At 35.4% G+C, this 22,611-nt stretch overlaps 1 protein-coding gene across 1 annotated transcript in view; it reads left to right on the top strand.

Annotated features, from left to right (window-relative positions):
* rdog (red dog mine) overlaps positions 1-18,040 on the top strand; it is a 44,091-nt gene extending 26,051 nt beyond the window's left edge. The window contains exons 2-7 of the mRNA XM_073963004.1: positions 7,978-8,208; positions 8,282-10,300; positions 10,372-10,726; positions 10,796-10,946; positions 15,915-16,863; positions 17,579-18,040. Coding sequence (XP_073819105.1) covers positions 7,978-8,208; positions 8,282-10,300; positions 10,372-10,726; positions 10,796-10,946; positions 15,915-16,863; positions 17,579-17,873 — 4,000 coding nt within the window. The 3' untranslated portion in view covers positions 17,874-18,040. The remainder of the gene's footprint in view (positions 1-7,977; positions 8,209-8,281; positions 10,301-10,371; positions 10,727-10,795; positions 10,947-15,914; positions 16,864-17,578) is intronic.
* The last annotated feature ends 4,571 nt before the right edge of the window (positions 18,041-22,611 follow it).

Below are 22,611 nucleotides of genomic sequence, written 5' to 3'. Positions count from 1 at the left end.
GCTTTTGCAAAAGTTATCCTTGTGACCTGTCTGCTGACACTTTGAACATTTATGATTTTTAAATGGACAGTATTTTGAGTAATGCATGTCTCCGCATAACCAGCAGGGCGTTTTAGGAATTTTATGGGAATGCTTGTTGTTGTTCTTGGCGAATTTCTTGACTGCGCATATTGATTGCGATTGATGCTCGATCAATGTATTGTCTGTTTTCAAATCCATGAGTCGTTGAGTTTCATCTACAAGCGTGTCTAGAGTTGTGGAGTCCTTTGCTTCGTCTAGCAATTTGAGTAAACGTAAGCGAATGTCGTTGTCTTTGCTTGATTGTAAACCTAAGACATAGATTAGACACTTGAATTGATTCACTTGCATTTCATTTAGCTTGAAGAGTTCGCACTGTAAGTTAACTCTACCGGCGTATTCCTTATAGTCTTCTCCTTCAAGTTTTTTCATTTGCAAACACTTGTAGCGTTGAGACACTTGAGTTTCTACCTTACCAAATAGTTTGTTAAGTTTCTCCAGGGTGTCTTTGAGACTCATTTCTGTTGGATTCTTTGGAAGAACGTAGTTCCTGAATCTTTCGTGAACACTGTTTGACATCTTTCTCCAGAGTAACGCAACTTTGTCATGATCGTCCAGAGATTGGGCTTCTTTTTCGAAGACATGTTGGTAGCGATTGTACCACGCTTGAAAAATTAATCCGCTTTCCGGTTCATAAACGAAGTCTGTCATGGAATGTGAAAGAGATTCCATCAATGCTGCTTTTGAAGTGCTGGGACTCGTAGCATCTTTGGTGTTTCCAGTACTCTGTGCTTGAAGTAGATTTGTTAATTGTTGCAGTAACTGCGTTTGAAGATTCATAGCCGCTTGCTGTTCAGCTAGTAATTTCACAATGTTCTCGCTTGACATTTTATGTGCAGTTGATTTTTGCGTAGATGAATTGAAATTAAAGAATTTATTTCTTTATTCACCGTCCTCGTCGCCAGTTGTTGTACTCTTACGTTTGAGTAAAAGATTTAGTTGTGCTTTTATGTTGTAAATAAAAGACTTATTGATAAATTAACAAACTTAAGCAAGATTTATTCTGTTTTATTCTGGAAACTGAAAATACGTTACAATTGATGTGCGTGTTACTACTTGTGGTGTAATACAATGACTGTGTTGTCTGAATGACTGAAAGAGACTGACTGAGTGAGAAAGAGTATAGCATGAGGGTAGCAAGTGTGTGTGTGTGTATGTATAATAACAATGATGCCTAGTTTCTGATTGTTTACAGTAGAACCCTAACAGTAAACAAAACGAAACTAAACAGCGAGCTCGGCCAACGAGGGTTATGTTTCGTTTTGTATTGTTCCTATGGAAAATACGAAACGAAACGATTGGACATTTTATTTAAAGTATTTTTACGTACTCTGGAAGAAATATTACGATATACAGAGTGTGGACCAACTCGGTATTTGGTTCGAGAGTTGACGTGCACTCCAGCCCCTACATATGGTGCCATAGAGGGTTTTTACACCTTTCGGGCTGTTTTCTCAAGAAGTATGGACTTGCCCCAGAAAAAAACTTCTACCGTCGTAATTGACGCAGCGAATGCAAGTTGCTTCAACAAAAATCAAATTGATTCGAGAGCAGGTCTTAAAGTGAATTTATATTTTGTTTGGGACGTACCCGAAGGAGTGGACAAATATAGTCCATATTCGAACATGATATATATTTGGTAGATATATTAGGATGTGTAAAGTATAATGTGCACAATTTTTCCGAACATTTTTAAACTCATGTGAGGGAGGTACCTGAAGGAGTAAACTGATATGGCTTATCTTCGAACTTAAACTAAGTTTGGACAAAACGCCAAATTTCGGACTGAATCTGCAGATCCTTTCGAGAGTATTCTTGTGCTCCAACCACTACACATGGTATCGTAGGGTTTTTTTTTTTGCAACTTTCAGGCTATTTTTTTTTAGGAAGTATGAACTTTTCCCTGATGAAACTTGTACCATCGTATAGGGGGCAGTAAGTAGAAGTTGTTACAACAAAATTCGAAGCGATTCGAGAGCAGGTCCTAAACTGAAGTTTTCCGAAATTTTGTGTAGGAGGTACCCGAAGGATTGGACCGATTGGGTCCGTATTTGAGCCACATATAAGTCTAGTAGAAATTTCAAGATGTGCAAAGTATGGACCAAATCGGGTTCTCCCTTCAAGAGTTATCGTGCGTACAAATTTTCCGAACATTTCCGAAGTTTTGTGGGGGAGGTACCGGAAGGAGTGGACCGATATAACCCATCTTCGAACTTATACTAAGTTTGGACAAAATATTACGAAAGCCAAATTTTGGACCGAATCGGCTGATCCGTTCGAGAGTTATCGTGCGCACCAGCCAGACTGACAGACGGATACTTGGGGTCTAAAACCATTATTTCGATGAGGCACATTTTGCCCGTATGAAAGTATGAGAGGGTATAAAAATTATTGTGTCAATTGAAATGCATGCACCACAAACAGTTCTTGATTTATCAAAGTCTATTGGTGTCGAATACCAAAAGAATCAATATATGACTCTTATTTTATAAAAAAGGAAAAACCGAACCAACACAAAGGCAAGTTTATTTGCGAAATTTTCATAAATAAGCAAAAAACAAACGTAGATATATACGTCATTAAATCACAATTGAATATCAAAGAAGAACATAAATTGATTTACGTAAATGATTTCTTCAGTAGAAAAATCATGAAACTTTTGAACTATTCAAAGCCCGCCGGTTCGTGAAGAAGAGTGACTGATAAAATAGGTACAAGATATCGACGCCATATTATTGGATGCAATTTGAGAAAGCAATCCAAAGAGTTTCTGTATCAGATATTTCGGAGGTACCCAATGATGGAGATCAAGATGATAATTAGTGTATGTCCCCAGTAACTAATATTTATTTTTTAATAATTTATATTTATAATAAATATTTTTTAAATTTAAATGATTTTAATAATTATTTAGAAAATTTCACAAGTAACTTTGTTAATATAATATCGTTAAATTGAGAAGCATTTTTTATCGATCTATAAATTTAATTTTAGTTTGAGATTCTGTCAAATGTTAGCGTGGTACAATAGACGTGGTGATGATGATGAATGATGTGAACCAGTAGTGCGATTCTCCAATTCGTTGCTTATACATATTCGTTGCAAGTTTTTTTTCTTCCTTTTTCTTTCATTTTTATTTTCTCAAGCAAACGTAAACGGAAAAACAAGCATAAAAAGATTTAATTAAAATATTTAATTAATGAAATAGTGAATATTTAACTATTAACATTAATTTAATTATTAATGTTAATTATTTTGTGTTGTTTTTTAGTTTATTTATGTTTGTTTTGTTTTTATTGGTATGAGAACACAACAAACGCGAATGGTAAAATAAAGAGGACACGCAAAAATCTTAATTTTCACGTTAACATGTGTGGACACTAACGAAACTTGAAAAGAAACTTTAACGAAATTGGTTTCAAGAAACCTTGCTAGTCTGACCATCGACATACAAATGGAAAAAATCTGCCATAGAGTTTCTAATAAAGCATTGAAAAATATGTTTACCAGCCGAGTCGAACTATAGGAAAGGTTTGAAATTAGATAACTAATAATAATATTCGTATATACAATTTTCAATGTTTTACGTATAAATGCTAGTTTCCAAGCTTAAGGCCGCGGCACATGCGGCCCGTTGTGAGTCGCGCGTTAGAAACAACAACCACATATAAGCTTTGTTCCTTTACTTTTTTAATGGTAAGAGTGGTAAAAGAGAAAAGTGTCAAAATTGTTCAAAATTGCTCTCTCATGAACATTTTTACCAGAAAAGTAAAGGAACGGAAAAATGGTAGATCCGGCAGCAATGTCAGAAAAAAAAACATAAAAAAATCAATTTTCGTCTTTTATTTCACAGTTTTTAAATTAGTGTTGTCAGTGTTCGACTTTTTCTTCGGTTTTTCGTCCATTTTGTGAAATAATCGTCAAACAAAAGTCGAAAAATCAGTTCTGCCATTAGGTGTGTACGATAACTTCGCAAGTGAAAAGTACTTGCAAGCACTCAGCAAGTTCTCAGTAACCTCTCTCCACCAATTTTACTCTCGCGAAGCAAAAAATTTGCAGATTGTTATCGAACAGCAATTTGCAAAAACTTGCAAGAAGTCAGCTGATTTGATAAACAAGAAGAAGTTGGCGGAAAAGATTAAATTTAACAATTGAACGTGTCTACCATTTTTATTTATTTTTCCATATAAAATTACAAAAATATGAGCAATAAGAGGAAAATAGACCTAGTGTGTTCTCCAGGAACTTTCAAACGAATTTCAAAATGCCTTGGCTTTATATATCGTGCATATCTTCCGTAACCCCCTATTGTTTTCTTCTGAAAATATTAGTTAAGCCTTCCAGCGCAAATGGAATGTGAATTCTAATTGTTTGTGCTTTTGTTTCCATATTTTTCATGTTTATACAAAGCAGTCATTTCACATACATTATCCTTGATGGCATGTACATACATAAATGGTCTGCGACCATTGGATATTTTTTCAAATCATTACACCCTCATGTGCCATTTCTCAACGAGGAGGCGTTTCATTTATCTACTGTATAGCTGACTTATTCAGTGGTTGTGAAACGGCCAATACCTGGCCGTCTACATTGTGTTTCTCCTACTCCATGGATGCACCGCTTTTTGCAGGGATTTGATACCTTTAAAATAAACAATAAATAGTCACCATAAACTACAAAATAAGTTATTTTACTTACATTATCGTTTTCCGTCTGTTTTTACTCCCGGGCAATGAAGTTTATAACGAAAAATAGAAGAAATGGAAAAAAGTCTAACATTTCTTTTCTATCACGGATAATGGAGGTTCCCGGATAATCGAGGTTCAACTGTATTTATTTTAATAGCCAAACGTTTGTTTATGTTTTTGCCAAGAAGTTCGCCACAAAACATTCGAATTTAAATCAGCTGATCAAACTTGCAAATTCTTACAAGAAAAATTTTCCTTGAAAAAACTTGTAAACAAAAGTCTCTAAAACTCTCCAATATTCTCTCACAATTGTCTCCAAATTCTCTCTCTTTTGCTTTGCAAGTTTGTTATCGAACAGCATTTTGTAAAAGTTTGTGCAAATTTGCACAAACTTTTGGGTTATCGTACAGACCTATTTTCTACCTGCAGAAATTTTGCTGGTAGACTGTGGTAGAAGAGAAAGCCATTTTCGCTCTCTCTCTTAAAAATTGCTTCCAGTTTTGCCACTTTTCGGGGTTAAGGAACGCTTTGCAGGTTAAAAATGGTAACAAATGGTTAAAATGGTAACCTCAGGTAAGTAAAGGAACACAGCTATAGAATGTGTAAGTGATGCCAAGTTTGTCCATCAAGTTTTCATGTGGTTGTTGTAACTCGACGCTCAACGGACCGTAGGTGCCGCGGCCTTTAGTCTTCGTTCACCCACTAAAATAACATTCTAATTTATTTATTTATTTATTTATAAGCCACCTGGCCTATTAATATCACAACATTCAAGCATATTTGCATGTCGTGATATTAATAGGATTAATGATCGGCTTAAACGCCCGAGAAAAGCAGCATAATGGTTTAATGTGTGGGACATAGGTGAACTCCTAATTTTTCAATGAACCTCTTAGGTCATAACAGCTCAACTTGAAAGAGATATATCACTATAAAAAGACCTTCGCCGTAATAAGGCAAACAAACAAAAAAAAAAAATAAATTTTCGATTGTTTGAGTGGAGTATTCCCCCATTGGCTCAACTTCATTTATTACCCTCTATTACAGAGAGTAATGTTTTTCAAAACCAAACAACAGAAAATGAGATTGAATCTTCAACAATAAACAAAACAAACAAAAAACAGCCGAGGCACGGGCGAATGAATGGAGCTTTGCTAAAAACAAAAAAAAAAAAACAAAATTCCAATAACAACCTCACAGGCAACTGTGTTGGTGTTCTTTTCAACTCACAGAATTCGAAGAATTCTTAGTTGATACGTGCTGACATGTTTTGATTTTGGTGTTTCTTTGGAAAAGCCGAAAAGTGAGTGTGATTCTCATTCATATGAGAATACTAGACACTTAAAGAGTTCGGTTTTTCGCTAAAAAGGCATCATTTCAAAAACTGAGAAGCCAATTGATAATTCCCTTCGCCGGGATGAAATCATGATATTGGTAGCGATCAGTAAAATTTTGCAACACTGTCAGTTCGTTTTGAAAAACATTACTCTCTGTAATATAGGGTAATAAATGAAGTTGAGCCAATGGGGGAATACTCCACTCAAACAATCGAAAATGAGATTGAATCTTCAACAATAAACAAAACAAAAAAAAAAAAATAAATGAATAAAAAAAATAATCAAATTTTCCAAAAAAAACCTGGCGCTATGTGAGTTAACAGAAATTAAGAAATTGTAAGGTATGTATCACAGTTTATACAGTTGGACACTAAGCCCACCTGATTGTTATGATTGTTGTCAAAAACGTTATTCTGATTTAAAATGCAAAGAAACTCAAATCACAATAATATAAAATCTATTATGTTTGTTGTCAAAAGTTTTCAGCTTAAGAGATCAACGACAATACGAAAATAATTGGTATTCGCAAGGGATTTGAAAGCTCCGTAGATCAATGACAATCTTTCAGCACTTATAAAATCGAAGAAGAATATATGAAATACCATATACCGAAGTGCAAAAATACCTGTAGTATTGAATAGTTTAGACAAATCGCGCTGTTATCTACTACATTTGAAACAATTTTAGAAAACATTTTACATAAACAACTAACAAAACCCATACATGCAAGATCACAACTTCATGGTGTAATAAAACAATGTTTATGTGACAATCAGTTGGCTTTTTATTGTTTTTATTATCCGAATTTATTACGATCTACCCAGAATAATCCCAATTCAATAAATAGATTTATAATTTGTTCTATACAGTGCCGCATAAGAAAGATATGAGCATATCAAATTATGTCCAGAGTAAAATCAAAGCTAATTAAGAATAAATTTTTAATATTTCTTTTTACTTCCAGTATTTTTTCTGAACAGTTTTTGAAAGACCGTAGTATTTAAATATTGTCATTTATAATTTGGTTTTCATAAAACAATGTTGTTATTGTAAAAATGTTAGTAGTTGTAATTCCTGCAAACACCTTCTTACACCATGCACAATTCATTATACAACCTCCAATTTGCTTTCAAGAAGAGTGGAAGCAGTTGTGGATGTAGTTAGCACAATATGTGATGGATTAGATAATGGTCACGGTGGAGTAGCAGACGTCTTCAGTGATTTGTCTAAAGCGTTTGACTTAATAGACCATGGTATTTTCTACAGAAACTTTTGTTGTTGTTGTAGCAGTATAGAAATCTACTTAGGTTTGATGCTGGGTTGCAGCCGCCGGACAATATTTTAAACTATATGGAAAGCTAATTATGTACGGCGTTGGATGAGTCTTTTTTTATCCTTATTCGCATTAAATTATCATAGAAGCCTGATTTAGCATGGGATATTGGTAATTTTTGAGTTTGCCAGAATAAATGGGAGATACATGCCAGAATACATTTCGTCCTCATTACAGTGGTGTCAATGTTTTTAATGCTGCTATCTGTGGCGATTGTATGCAACCAATATTTATTTATTTATTTATGTATTTATTTATTTATTTATTTATTTATTTATTTATTTATTTATTTATTATTTATTTATTTCATTACTTTGCAAACGAAGCCATATGGTTAATTCAATGGCCAATTCAGATATAATTACAAAGATTCCACCTTACTTCATAGCTCTCTATAAATAAAATATTAAACATTATTGTGCTTACAAATACATGTAATTGAAATACATGTATTTTGTTTTTGTATTTTTAAACGCACACGCAACACGCAGAGTGATAGGTTTTGGCCTTATTAATAAAAAGATCCATATTTTTTCAGGTGGATGAAAGATCTTTTTCGTCGTGGTCTTCAGGGACCTTTGGAAGATGAAGAGCTCTACCAGCATCGCAAGAATTTAGACAGTGAACGTGTAACAGAAAAATTTAGTCGGCTGTGGGAAGTCGAGAGAAAGAGAAAAAATCCTAGTGTTGTTCGGATGATTATTAAAGCGTACGGTTCCGTGTTCCTACCACTCGGAGTGCTGTTTTCACTATGCGAATCTGCAACAAAGTAAGTAGAAAAAATGTTTTGTTAGTTCAAATGCAAATGAATATTAATACATACATATGTCATTCATTTATAGGGCACTTCAACCCCTATTCCTTGGTGGCCTTGTGGCTTACTTTGCTAATGGTCAAACTTCTATAAGTAAAAACAATGCGTATTTGTTTGCCGGAGGCATCGTTTTATGTTCCATTATTCCTGTTCTCACATTCCATCCCTTCATATTCTACATATTTCAAGTTGGTACAAAAATCCGTCTAGCTTTATCCGGTCTCATATACCGTAAATGCCTGCAACTCTCGAAAAGTGCTTCCAACGATAGTTTACGAGGACGTGCCATTAACATTCTCTCAAATGATTTGGGAAGATTTGATGTGGCTTTATGTTTCCTTCACGATGTGTGGAAGGGACCAGCAGAGTCCGTTCTAATAGGGTATTTAATGTACCGGGAAATTGGAATTTCGGCTGTAATTGGTGTTGCTTTTATGCTGAGCTTTATACCACTACAGGCATGGGCTGCGAAAAAGGCGGCATATTACCGACAGAAAACAGCAGAGAGAACCGACGTACGAGTGAAATTAATGAATGAAATAATTCAGGGTATACAGGTGATAAAAATGTACGCTTGGGAGAAATCCTTTGCCAAAGTCGTTGCAGATGTGCGTCTAAAGGAGGTAAAGGCTATTCGTGGAACGTCGTACATCCATGCTGCATTGAGCTGTACATCCATGATTTCTCCTCTGTCCGTGTTCCTGGCCTTGGTGTCATATGTTTATCTAGGAGATGCCCTAACAGCGAAACGCGTGTACACAGTTTCGTCGTACTTTAATATGTTAAACGATTCGATGGTTCATTTTTGGCCGCTCTCTATAACATTCCTGGCAGAAGCGTGTGTATCGGCACGCAGATGTAAAGAATTTCTTTTGGATGGTGAGCAGGCCGAGGCGCCTCTGCACTTGGAAAAGAAAAAGAAGAAAAGGAAATCAGTAAAGAAATTTCTAATGAATAACAACAAGGATAGAGTTGAACGAATTTACGACTCTGAAAAGGCACCGATTGCAGAATCCAGCCCGTTAAGAAACGTACGAATAGTTAACGTTGATTCCTCCATTAAGAGTATTACATTGCGTGAAGTAAGTGCTACGTGGGAGACTACAGCATCGGATGGTTACAGAAATCGGGCAGTAGAAAAATTGAACTGTGATATTAAAGATAGGACTTTAGCTGCTGTGGTTGGGCCAGTAGGTGCTGGCAAATCAACACTTTTGAATGTGCTATTAGGTGAAGTACAAATTGATTCTGGTGAAGTGTTAGTTAATGGGAAAGTTTCATACTGTTCCCAGGAGCCGTGGGTATTTGAGGGAACAATTCGTGACAATGTTGTGTTTGTTGAAGACTTCAATGAAAGGAGATATAAACGAGTTCTGAAGGTTTGCGCTTTGGAAAGAGACCTGGAGTTAATGCCGCGGGGAGATTTGACAATGATTGGCGAGCGTGGAGTTAGTTTAAGTGGCGGCCAAAAAGCTCGCATTAACTTGGCCAGGGCTGTATACCGTAAGGCTGACATATACCTTTTAGACGATCCTTTGTCAGCCGTCGACACCAATGTCGGTAAACATATCTTCGAGAGATGCGTAAATGACTTCTTATCAAATAAAATACGTGTATTAGTCACGCATCAGTTGCAGTATTTATTCGACGTTAAACATTTATTGCTTATGGCATCTGGTAATATAGTAGCTCAGGGAAGTTATCAGCAGTTGCAGAAATCGAAACAATTCCAGTTTTTAGCTCAGACACAGCACGATTGTGGGCACGTAAATAGTGGCGAGGGTGCAGATGAAGTCAGTGCCAGCAGTCATATGTCACGAAGTGATTCGGAAAAGAGTACGGATCATTACCATCCAGTATTAAGACCGGATGAAACACCAGTCGAAGATGCCAATAAAGAAGCACAGGTCGTTGGCTCTGTCAAGTTAGACGTCTATCTATCCTACTTTAAGGCACTGGAGAGTACAGTTTTATTGTTGTTGATTGTTGGCCTTTTTATATGTGCTCGAATTATGTTGAATGGTGTTGACTACTTTCTTTCCAGGTGGTAAGTAATGTATTCAAAATGACTCCTTTTATGCCATCTCCAAATTATTGTTGTCTTAAATGTATTTGCAGGGTCATTTGGGAGGAAAATATTGGTAACACACTCAACGATACTTATACGAATGCTACGGATACTTTAGCCACAAGTACCGACAATAATGAAGATAAAGAACGCCAAAAACGTGTAATTATATACTCAGCTATGCTAGGTTCAACGCTGGTCATTTATTTGTTGAGAACATTTGGATTCTATAAAATGTGTCTCAGAATTTCTCTAAAATTACATGACCGTTTATTTCGTGGCATTACGCGTACAAGCATGTACTTCTTCAACACTAATCCCTCAGGTCGAATACTTAATAGATTTTCCAAGGACATTCGAACTGTTGATGCCGATCTACCTCACACCTTGATGGATTGCTTGTCGGTCAGTTGTAATGGATAGGTAATGTTTTTTAAATTGATATTCATTAAAAGTTACTTTGAATCATTCCAGTTCGCCATCGATATATCTGGTGTATTGCTTATAGTGGCTATCGCCAATCATTGGCTTCTAGTACCTGCTTTTGTGATATTATGTTGCTTGGTGGGCATACGCTACATTTATATAATGACTAGCCGCAGTGTTAAACGTTTGGAATCTATATGTGAGTATTTAATATGTTCCTAGTTAAAAATAAGCGAAGTGATGAATTCAACGTTCTTTCAGCTGAAAAAAATCTGCAAAAAAGTTTGTTAGTTTTCAAAATAAATAGCTTAACATTTATAATTATTGAAATTTATATGACTGTAATGTTATAATTTCGTTACTTGCAAGGCACATTTATATAAGGTAGAAGTGACAATCTGCGGTATTTTTACTTCAATTGCAAATTTGGTTTTGAAAATTTAATAAGGTCTACTCATGAGATTTAAAACTTCGAAATTTGCAACCATAAAATACTTCTTCTCATCGTTAACGTGTAATAACAATGACCTACGACAGTTCTGAATGTTTTGTATTTACATTTTGATTCAAATGTGTTCTATTTTAGAGGATTTTCAAAATTTGTTTATGTTTTCCAGTCGTATTGTGCCGCTTATAGTTTACAGACGTGTTTCTCCTCAAACCTCTATACTGATCTAAAATCAACAACAAACTACAGTTATTCTTGTATTTTTTGTTCTGTAACAATATTTACAAGGAAAAAAAATAATAACAACAACATTAAGAGACGGTGCGACGTTAACACTGATGCCTCTTCGAGGCTGTCAAAAATGAGCAGAAAAGCTAAACCTAATGTTTCTCCTCAGAGAGTAGTAAACCAGAACTACTATTTACCTCTCCAAACTTTGGATGATGATGAGCGCGATGACGTTAGTAATAATAATAATAATGATGAAGTAATTATCGATAACTCGACTTCAAGTGGAATTCTTTACATACGCAGCAAAGTATGATAAACCGTACAAGGCCAATTTACTAGGTTTGGACAAAATGGATCCTAATGTAGTAAAAACTGAATTAAATAAGATGGGACTTAAATGCCTCGATGTAAAGTTAGTAACAAGGAAAATTGAGAAACTCTCCTTGGAAATTGTTATTTATGTCGTTTATTTTCAACGAAAATCAATAAGCCTTAAGGAATTGCGCCAAAGTTATTCTGATTTCAATCGTATAAAAGTTAGTTGGGAATACCAAAAACAGAACAGAAATAAAATTACACAATGTTACAACTGCCAAATGTTTGGGCATGGCTCAAATCGTTGTAACGTTAAAACATTTTGTGCTAATTGTGCTGGAAATCACAAAACTGCAGAGTGTAAGGTTACCACCATAAAATGTGCTAACTGCAGAGGAGAACATAAATCGTCTTCTCCAGAATGTCCTGCAAGGAAATCTTTTATCGAAATGCGTCAAAAATATCAACCGAAAAATAGAGCAAAACCAAGTATGCAGTTTGATAGCTCCTTTAAATATACTAGCACGTTTCCTAATTCATTAAACCAGGAACATGCAGATACTACTAACAACTGGTCTACTCCACAAAATAATCCCAATCAATTGTTTTCATTAGAGGAAATGAAAACTTTAACATTAGAGTTAATTTCGAGCCTTAGAAGGTGTAAAACGAAGAATGACCAATTTGAAGTCATCACTTCGCTTGCTTTCAAATTTTTAAATTGAGCAATAAATTAAAAATTGTTTCATGGAATGCAAGAGGCGTTCGAAACAAAGTAAACGAACTGTTTTATTTTCTCGACAACCAAAATATTGATATATGCCTACTGAATGAAACATGGCTAAATGTACATTGCTCTATTAAAAACAGGAGATACAATTGCTACAGAAAGGATCGGCAAGACCAAAGAGGGGGAGGTGTTGCAATTTTAGTTAAAAAGGAAATAAATCATCAATTATTACCAATTGTAAACACGTCCGTTATTGAAAATATTGGCATTTCAATTTCGACGGATAATGGTTTCTTAAATATTTATTCATGCTATTTTCCGGGCGGTAACAGAGACCTTACCTCAAGAAAAAGGATGTTTTCTTCGGACATACAAAAGTTAACAAACTCAAATAAGAAATATTTAATTGGAGGTGATTTCAACTCGAGGCATGCATTTTGGGGTTGCACCAGGAACAATTCGTGGGGTAATATATTGTACGAAAAATATCAAAAGAGCAATTTCCAGGTCTTATTCTCTCAAGATTGCTCTTATATACCTGCAGATACCAGGAGGCAACCATCGAACCTGGACCTTTATATCACTAATCTTCAGAATGTTAGAAGAGTAAGGACTATTAATAATCTAGGATCAGATCACCTGCCATTAGCATGTGAAATTGGCTCTAATCCTGAAATCAATGTTAACTTTTCCTTCAACTATAAAAAAGCAAATTGGACGCGATATCGACAATACTTAAATAGAAACTTGCCTCCCATTTTCACTGATAATTTAAACCCTGGTGTAAATCAAATAGACGCCACTATTAATTCATTTTCAGAAATTATAAAATCGGCTGTAGAGAACAGTGTACCCAAAAGAAGAATTACCGCTTCTAAATACTCTATTCCAAATCACATAATAACGTTAATTCAGCACAGAAATATATATTCGAGAAATTTTAAAAGATTTCGAGATATTAACGATCGCCATCAGTTAAATCGTCTTAACAAAGTGATAAAAAAGGAACTTTTCATCCACAGGAACAAGTCTTGGAACACAATGTTGTCTTCTTTAGATAAAGCATCAAGACCCTTTTGGAACATCTCAAAAATGTTAAAAAGGAAAAATAAGCAAATCCCAACTATTATAAAGAACAATAACGCTTTTTATTCTTCCGAGGAGAAGTGCAAAGTTCTGGCAGAACACTTTTACACAAACCATACACTGAGTGACCACTTGAGTGATACTACGACTCGTGAAGATGTGAATAAAATAGCGACATATGTCAAGCAAACTATCTATGAAACACCTGATCAAATGTTAATCAATCCTGATAAAGTTCGCGAATTGCTAAAGAAGCTTAAAAATGGAAAATCGCCGGGTATGGATAACATAAACAATATATGCTTAAAAAATCTGCCTATCAAAGGAGTAAAATCTCTTACACAAATATTAAATTCATGTCTACGAACATCTTATTTTCCCAGTGTTTGGAAGTGTGCAAAGACGATTCCAATCCAAAAAGCCAACAAATCTGGTACCTCCCCTTCAGACTACAGACCAATAAGTCTGCTCTCGTCGATGAGTAAACTCTTGGAGAAAATATTAAAAGAGAAAATCCTTCTGTTCATTGAGCAACACGATATTATTCCTCCACAACAGTTTGGGTTTAGAAAGGAACACAATACATCCCAACCTTTATATAAAATACGATATTATGTCCACGAAAATTTTAACTCTGGCCAATCTACCGGTATGATCCTATTAGACATAAAATCAGCTTTTGATTCTGTTTGGCACAGCGGACTTATATATAAATTACATAAGTTAAACTTCCCCATGGAAATCACGAAAATAATTCAGAGCTTTTTATCTGAAAGAACTTTTTACGTATCGATCGGACCTTCTACTTCTGATAAGAAACACATTATTGCTGGATGCCTTCAAGGATCCTGCCTATCGCCTATCCTGTACAACATATACACATCAGATATTCCAATTATACAAGGATGCAACACCTTAATTTTTGCTGACGACACGTCTGTACTATGTTCGGACATTTTATCATGCAGTATCATCGAACGTTTAGAGAAAGCTTTATCAGAGCTAAGTAAATATTTCATCAAGTGGAAGATCTTACTTAATGCAGATAAAACTGAAGCGCAATATTTTTCACGAGAAAACGTTGTACACGTTTTATTCCTCAGAGACCAATTCTGTTTAATAACCAGGATATTATATGGAAAAATAGTGTCAAATACTTGGGTATCATACTTGATTCTAAAATTAATTTCAAATACCATATTCCATACGTAGTGGACAAAATAAATAAAATAATCAGGCTGATCTACCCACTAATAAATAGAAGGTCAGAATTAAATATCGAAAATAAAAAACTAATATTCAAAGGAATTATCCAACCATTAATGTATTATGGATCTCCAGTTTGGTCAACGTCAGCAAAATGTCATATAAAAAAACTACAGATATGTCAAAACAAAATACTTAAAATGATATACAACTTGCCTTGGCTTTACTCTACTCAACGACTTCATGTACTGACTGGCTTCGATTTAGTACAGCACAAGATCAATATGCTGACAAAAACGTTCAAAGAAAAATGCCAAACCTCCCAGTATCAACATATAAATGATTTAGTATCATCGTAATTTTATCTCCTTAACTTATCTAAATATCTTCAAAAGGTTTTTTTTTGCGTATTTATCCTAAATTTGCATATTAAAAACTGATACAATTTCTATTAATATTATTTAAATAATTATAAAGTAGAAAAGGAGTTAAAATTCCTAACCTCTTGTAGTAAGCTATAATATAACTGTTACAAAATATTCTATATATTACACGCAATAAAGAAGAAATTGAAAAAGAAATTGAAAAATTTATGTTTTCCCTGAGAAAATTTTAAGAACGATCCCATTCTTTAAAATTTTCTATGACATTAAATTTTCAATAACAACAATGTTGTTTTTGTATATTTGTTAGTTGTAATTCATGCATATACCTTATATAAATATGGCTTGGTTACTTGCTATTACTTGGAATTTTTCACCTTGATTGCGATTTTAAATAAGCAGCAGCCTGCATTAGGTGTGTCTTTTTACTAATGTTGCAGATTTTGACAGTTGTATAAAGGAAAAGATGCTGAAAAAATGTTTCAGCAACATTTACTACTCCTAATGCATTTCTTAAGGGTAATGTTTTTATACATTGTTCCATAAACATTTTATTGTATCATGCATTTTGTCTAGTCTTGTTAGTTCTATGTCTTCGCGTTAAGTCCTACCGATATCAAGAGTTTTGTCAATTTTAATTAAAACTTTTCATACATAATGTTGCGCTTTGATTATACCGATATTTGAAGTTAACTCAAAAATGAGTTACAGAATTCCATTACTGATATTATTTGAATGTAACAATACATTGTATTTTTATTCTTCCAGCACGTAGTCCTGTTTATTCCCTTACAAATCAGACTTTTCAAGGACTTTCTACGATAAGAGCTTTAGAAGCTGAGCATGCATTGGAGGCGGAATTTCATGGTTATCAAAATGCAAATACTTCAGCATGGTTTTTGTTTCTCTCTTGTACACGAGCTTTTGCCTTGTGGACTGATGTTATTTGCGTGTTCTACATAAGCGTGGTAACTTTTAGCTTCCTTGTATTGGGTGCCGACTTTAATAGTGGCGATGTTGGTTTGGCCATTTTACACTCCATAACGATGATTGGAATGTGCCAGTGGGGTATGCGTCAAACGGCCGAATTAGAAAATCAAATGACCAGCGTAGAACGCATACTAGAGTACACTCAACAGCCACCAGAGTCGGCAATGGAAACTGAGGAGATAAATAAGCCGAAAGGTGAATGGCCCAGCGAGGGCCGCATTGAATTTGTGAATTTCAAATTTAAGTACAGCCCGAAAGAAGGGTATGTCTTGAAGGATTTGAATTTGGCCACACAGCCAAATGAAAAAATCGGCATTGTTGGGAGAACTGGCGCTGGCAAATCATCAATCGTGCAATCCCTTTTCCGTTTAGCGTGCAACGAAGGCGCAATATATATTGATGGTATAAATATAGAGCAATTAGGCCTATACGACCTGAGAAGCAAAATATCGATAATTCCCCAAGATCCTGTGCTGTTTTCGGGTACTTTACGCTACAATTTGGATCCGCTGGATGAATGTAATGATGATGATATGTGGAAGGCGCTGGAGGAGGTCGAACTTAAAGGGCATGTTTCTACGCTAATAGGTGGCCTAAACTGCCGTATGTACGATGGTGGATCGAATTTCAGTGTGGGTCAGAGGCAATTAGTATGTTTGGCTAGAGCAATTATACGTAGGAATAAGATCCTTATATTGGATGAAGCAACGGCCAATGTTGATCCAGAGTGAGTATTACAATATAACGTTTTCAATTTTTCCCTGCAGTAACACATCTATGTGGAAAATTAAATCCATAGGTGATCCAATAATTTATTGAAAAAGTGTTTTTTTCTCAAAATTAAGTTTGTCTAACGGACAAGGAAGACCAACCAAAATGTTTGTGGGCAAAGAAGTAGATGAATCATGAGTGCAAGTGATTTCGGATTACAGCTTTATGAAATCATGAAACTTGCAAGCTATGAAATCAACAACAAATGAAGTAACATGCTGTCAACTTCTGATAGAATAAACATAATTCGAGAACTAAAAAACTCATAAGAAGACAAGACAGTTTTTCAGATATTCCCTTTTGAAATCCATAGAACATGGTTTACCTTCTTTGGTCCATATGGTAACTCAATCCATATGTTAACTCAATGCTCTGTTACATATCCGATACTGAATTAACCACTGAATGTCATAACACGTAAAAGTTGTATATCATAATTTGATGCAGCTATTGAGCTTGAAAATAATTGTTTGAAAATAATTGTTAGAAAAAAGGTAGTCCTCGCATTTTCGTTTTTGTTGTTATGGTCGATTTCACAAATTATTGCCATTAATTCAATGTAAACAGGTAAACAAAAAAGTGTGTGCAAAAATTCCAACATTTATCTATAAATTTATTTTGTTACTCGCTAATAAAAAAAGTATTTTCAAAAATACCGTTTTCAATTGCAGGACGGACAAACTCATACAAAAAACAATACGCACCAAATTTTCCAAATGTACCGTTTTAACGATTGCTCATCGCTTACATACCGTTATGGATTGCGATCGTATTTTGGTAATGGATGCTGGCCAGGCAGTAGAGTTGGGACATCCATTCGAGCTATTACAAAAACCAGGTGGTTTTCTACGTAATTTAGTCGATCATACAGGATTAGCGACAGCATCCGCCTTGTTCCAAGCGGCGGAAGAAAACTACAAACTTAGAATGCAAGAATCAAGTGATAAATCCAAGAAATCTTTGTGAAATGTGATCAAAATGTAATGTACTTATATTTAAGTAGAACAAATGTTACAATTATATACTGCCGCTTTATACATATAGATATACATATATATTTATACACATTTTCTACACTGTTATATTGTACTTAGTTCGAATAATAAATTATTAAATTAATCTCTGAAAGAGAATTCTCCATTGTTTACTACATTACTTCTGGGGAGCGTTCATTTTTGACCTGTCGAATTCTATCTCATATTTGATTCGAAATAACTCTCAAAATACAGGAAACAAAGCATGTTTATTGTGCTGTTTCGATATAAATCATACAAACCTATCTGGCCGACTATTAAAAATCCTAAAATGCCGATTGATACCCATGGATTATTTCTGTAGAGAATAGGGAAAAGCGGCCCAGATTTGGATTTGTTCCAGGGAAAGCACTTTATGGATCTGATCAAGCTGAAAATTGGTACATTCATACAAAACAAGCTTAGAATGCAGTATGCCAATTTTGCTTCAAATCGGTTCAGATTTATATCGCTCATTTACTCATTTGATTTAGTCTGATGAATAAAGGCCTCGGTTCGAATGCAGACCAAAATTTAGTATTTTCATACGTTCCCAAAATATGTTTTTAGTTTGATTTTAAATTGTTTTACACAAATTATTCCAATTTTACCTCAGAAAAAAAAAACGCGATCGCATCATGTAGTTTTGAGTTATCATAGTCCCAGTCCACACTAGAGCGCTTTCATTGAAAAATTACATGCAATTATGCTTCACTAGATCGAGTTCCATAGTAGAGTAATATCAAGAAATTGCCGTAGTGCAGAACTTGATCTAAGAACGCCTAATTTCATGAAAGTTTTCTCAATGAAATCGCTCTAGTGTGGACCGGGACATAGTGACATTTGATTTATCATAAAATATATTTATGAAAGACGAGATGTACCGCTATGAACTAAGAGTGAAAAAAACAATTTTATTTGGCGATTTGTATAAACTCTAATACACTGGAGTAGAAATAAAATAAGTAGATTTGGCGAACGCTGAACCAAAATTTATTTCTATTTATTGTTGTCTTATTAGGACGAAGGTCGAGCTAATTAATATATGACCTAATTAGGTTTGTATTGAAAAAGTGAATTCTAGCGAAGTCCCACACACCCAATCAATATGTTACGATACTGTCGCTGTTGGTTTAATTCAGTTCATCAGGCATATCGGATGTGAATGGCTAGAAGACAAATGCTTAGTTTGACAAATATAATTTGTACAAACATTATTGCAAATTTGCAGATATGAAGTATTTTTTTAAGCCAAGTCAGAAGCCTGTCCACTGCCACAATCTAGTGGCACATCTGCAGAGATCTTCATTATCTCGAGAGAGCGAGGTCCAAAGGCATAATCGAGAAATTCTATAACAACGAGCCTATCAGGCAGGCCAGGGGCCTAATTCTCGAATCAGTTATCGAGCGAGTTTTTGTTCGAAGACAAATTACGAACGATCGAAATTTTTGGATTCCCTTATCGAAATTATTTAAAAAAAGTTATCGATACATACGGTTATCGAACGGTGAAACATATGATAAACACAAAATATTACAAACAAACAAGTTGTTGTGCGCGTTGAAATGTTTAGTTAGTTTTATTGCAAAATGTTCAATTAAAGTTCGTTTTTGGCCACAAAAATAATCATTTCGACAGCAAATGTGTGGCGGGCAAAAACTCGCAAGATTCCACTCGAAAGTGCATTCTACAACGGATGCCGTAATCCAAATACTGAAAATATCGATCGAAAAACTCGATCACGTATGCGAGAATTAGGCCCCAGAATAGCATTCACACGATGCAGTTGCGCAGGCAGTAGAAAGGTACAGTGTATATTTGGACGATGCAGCCGACTAAATTCATATTGGGCCCACATTCATGGCACGATACCCAGTGCATGCATGTCCTGCATGTGGATTGGAACTTCGAATTTCGATGAACTGGGCCAATATCGACAAAGTCCTCTAAAAAATATCACTAAAGAATATGTATGCATATAATGGCCAAAAATACAGAATATTATCTGAATAAAAAATTCCGTCTATTGGGATAGATGAGCGTTCTTTTCAATATCTCTAGTATTTGATCACTTCTACATGCGCAACTGAGACCAATTTAAAGTTCAGAAGATATTTTTAATAATAGTAATTTTTATTGAAATGCTCCAACCACACATGGAATATTCGTAATAACAATTAAAATAAAAAAGGAAACATGGGATGGATATATGGCAAAAACCAAATTTCCTTTACAATTCCATTAAACAAAATAAAAAAATATTGCGAGCATATCTACGATTTTTGGTACAGACCTTTATAAAGGTATCAGTTACTTCTTTTACTGATCGGCCTATGATGTCTATATCATCAGCATAAGCAAGTAACATGTGACTATTGGTGTAGATTGTGCCACTTCTTTTGACGTTTGCCTCTCGTATAACCTTTTCTAGCAGGATGTTGAAGAGGTCACACGAAAGGCTGTCTCCTTGTCTGAAACCTCTTTTGGTACCAAACTCTTCGGAGAGGTTCTTTCCTATTTTAACTGAGGACCTCGTGTCAGTTAAAGTTATTTTACAAAGCCGGATGAGCTTTGCGGGGATACCAAATTCAGACATGGCTTGGAATACCTTTGAACGCAGCGGGCTGTCGAAGGCTGCTTTATAATCGACAAAAAGGTGGTAGGTGTCGATCTGCATCTCTTGGGTCTTCTCCAGGATTTGCCGCAGGGTAAATATCTGGTCAATGGTGGACTTGCCAGGTCTAAAGCCGCATTGGTATGGTCCAATTATCTCGTTGACCATAGGCTTTAGTCGTTCGCACAATATCCCTGACACGATCTTGTAGGCAAGCACGACATTCTTGATCATACCATGGATTCCTTGGTGGATGCCTCTGGTATCCAAGTATGGATTTTGCGGCTGTTTGCATGGAGTGGGCAATGCTTTGCCATTGCGCTAATATGTTATCAGGGTGGAGGAGTGCTTTTATTAAGCAATTGGGCTAGTTGAGTGGAATATGCTGTGGCTATCTGTTGTGATTGTCCGATACCCGATGTCTAACTTTCGTGTTGTGTCTGTTCGTACTTTGTTTGCTACGTTTAAGCGGGTGCGTACCTTTGCTGCAACGAGGTAGTGGTCCGAATCAATGTTTGCGCCTCGGAACGATCACAACATGATCAATTTGTTTTCTGATCTGGAGACAGCCAGGTGCCCTTATGAATATCGATATGATATATTTTTTGCAGCTGCAAAGTCTATCAGCCTCATACCATTGTCAGATGTTTCACTGTGGAGGCTGAATTTCCCGACTGTTGGGTCAAAGGTATTCTCCTTTCCAATTTTGGCATTAAAATCGCCTAGAATGATTTTAATGTCATGGGCAGGGCAACTGTCATATGTTTCTTCTAAGCGCTCGTAAAATATATGTATCTTTGGCCTGTTCGCCCTTTTCTTCAGTGGGAGCATGAGCGCAAATAAAGCTGATGTTGAAGAATTTAGCTTTTATTCGTTCACTGGAGTGAAGCTGGATACCAGATGTTTTAGTCTCCGACTAACTACAAATCCACAACCAAACTCATGCTTTACGTCATGGCAGCTATAATACAGTGCGTCACCTTTAGGTGTTGTTGTGATGCCTTTCCCAATCCATCGTATTTCATGTATGGCAGTGATATCGGCCTTGTACTTTTCAAGTACGTCCGCCAATGCGAAGACTGCACTTTCTCTATAAAGAGTGCGAACATTCCAGGTGCAGATTCGCAGATCATGGTCCTTAAAACGTTTGCGGGGTTCGTCAACTTTAGAAGGGGTTGTTTTTCTTTTCTTTCGTTTTTTCATAGTAGGCTGTTTTTTCTAGGGAAGGGTTGCTAACCCGACGCCCAAATCCAAGTTTTTAACGTTCTTACGGGAGAACGCGCGGCACATGTTAGCTCACTACCTTTAACGGGTGTTAAAGGCAGTTCCCCAGGTAACACCACGGAGAGGTCAGTGTCCACTTGAGAAGAAAGAGGGACCAAGATAAATCCTGGGCTTTGCCATGTTAAAACCGGTCAGGACCGTTGCTTGGTATCTTCCATACCCTACGTCACCATGCATATATCAGTAACAGTATTTGATATCCATCCGTAGATGCACCATTATTTCTAAAATGTGTTTTTATTTTCGCGGAAATTAATTTATACTACCTCAGAGTCCATATAAACCTCTAAAATAATAAATTAAAAATATCTACAGAATCTAGACATAGAAAAGTATGAAACCGAATTTGTAGAGATTGACTATATAAATTGCATACTATAGCAACAACAAAAAATTAGAAAAAAATATTTGGGAGTTCTCCAACTAATTCGCTAAAATCCCATACAATAACTAATATATACTGCTAAAACCTAATCAAGAAATATGGTTTACCATCGCGAAAGCTTAACTGTTTACTTTGATAACTTATAAGGATAGGAAATTAAGAGTAATATTGAAATTACAATCATTAAAAAATATGAAAATTAAAAAGCCATCCGATTTTGGATACAGCGAATCAATCTCTTTCAATATATGTACATTGGCACAGATAAGTATACGTACCCCTTACAAAAATGAACTTTAGGCTAAACCGTTGGGTTTTTATAGCAACAAATGCACTGTGAGGTTCCTTGGAGACAAAATAACCATAATTACACAAATTCATTTTAATGTAATACGTTTATTTTTTTT

The sequence above is a fragment of the Musca autumnalis genome, unplaced genomic scaffold, assembly GCF_047663935.1.
Source record: "Musca autumnalis isolate F117 unplaced genomic scaffold, ASM4766393v1 scaffold_1, whole genome shotgun sequence".
Taxonomy (NCBI): domain Eukaryota; kingdom Metazoa; phylum Arthropoda; class Insecta; order Diptera; family Muscidae; genus Musca; species Musca autumnalis.
The sequence above is the reverse complement of the archived record's forward strand: the minus strand, read 5'-3'. Positions and strand labels throughout refer to the sequence as shown.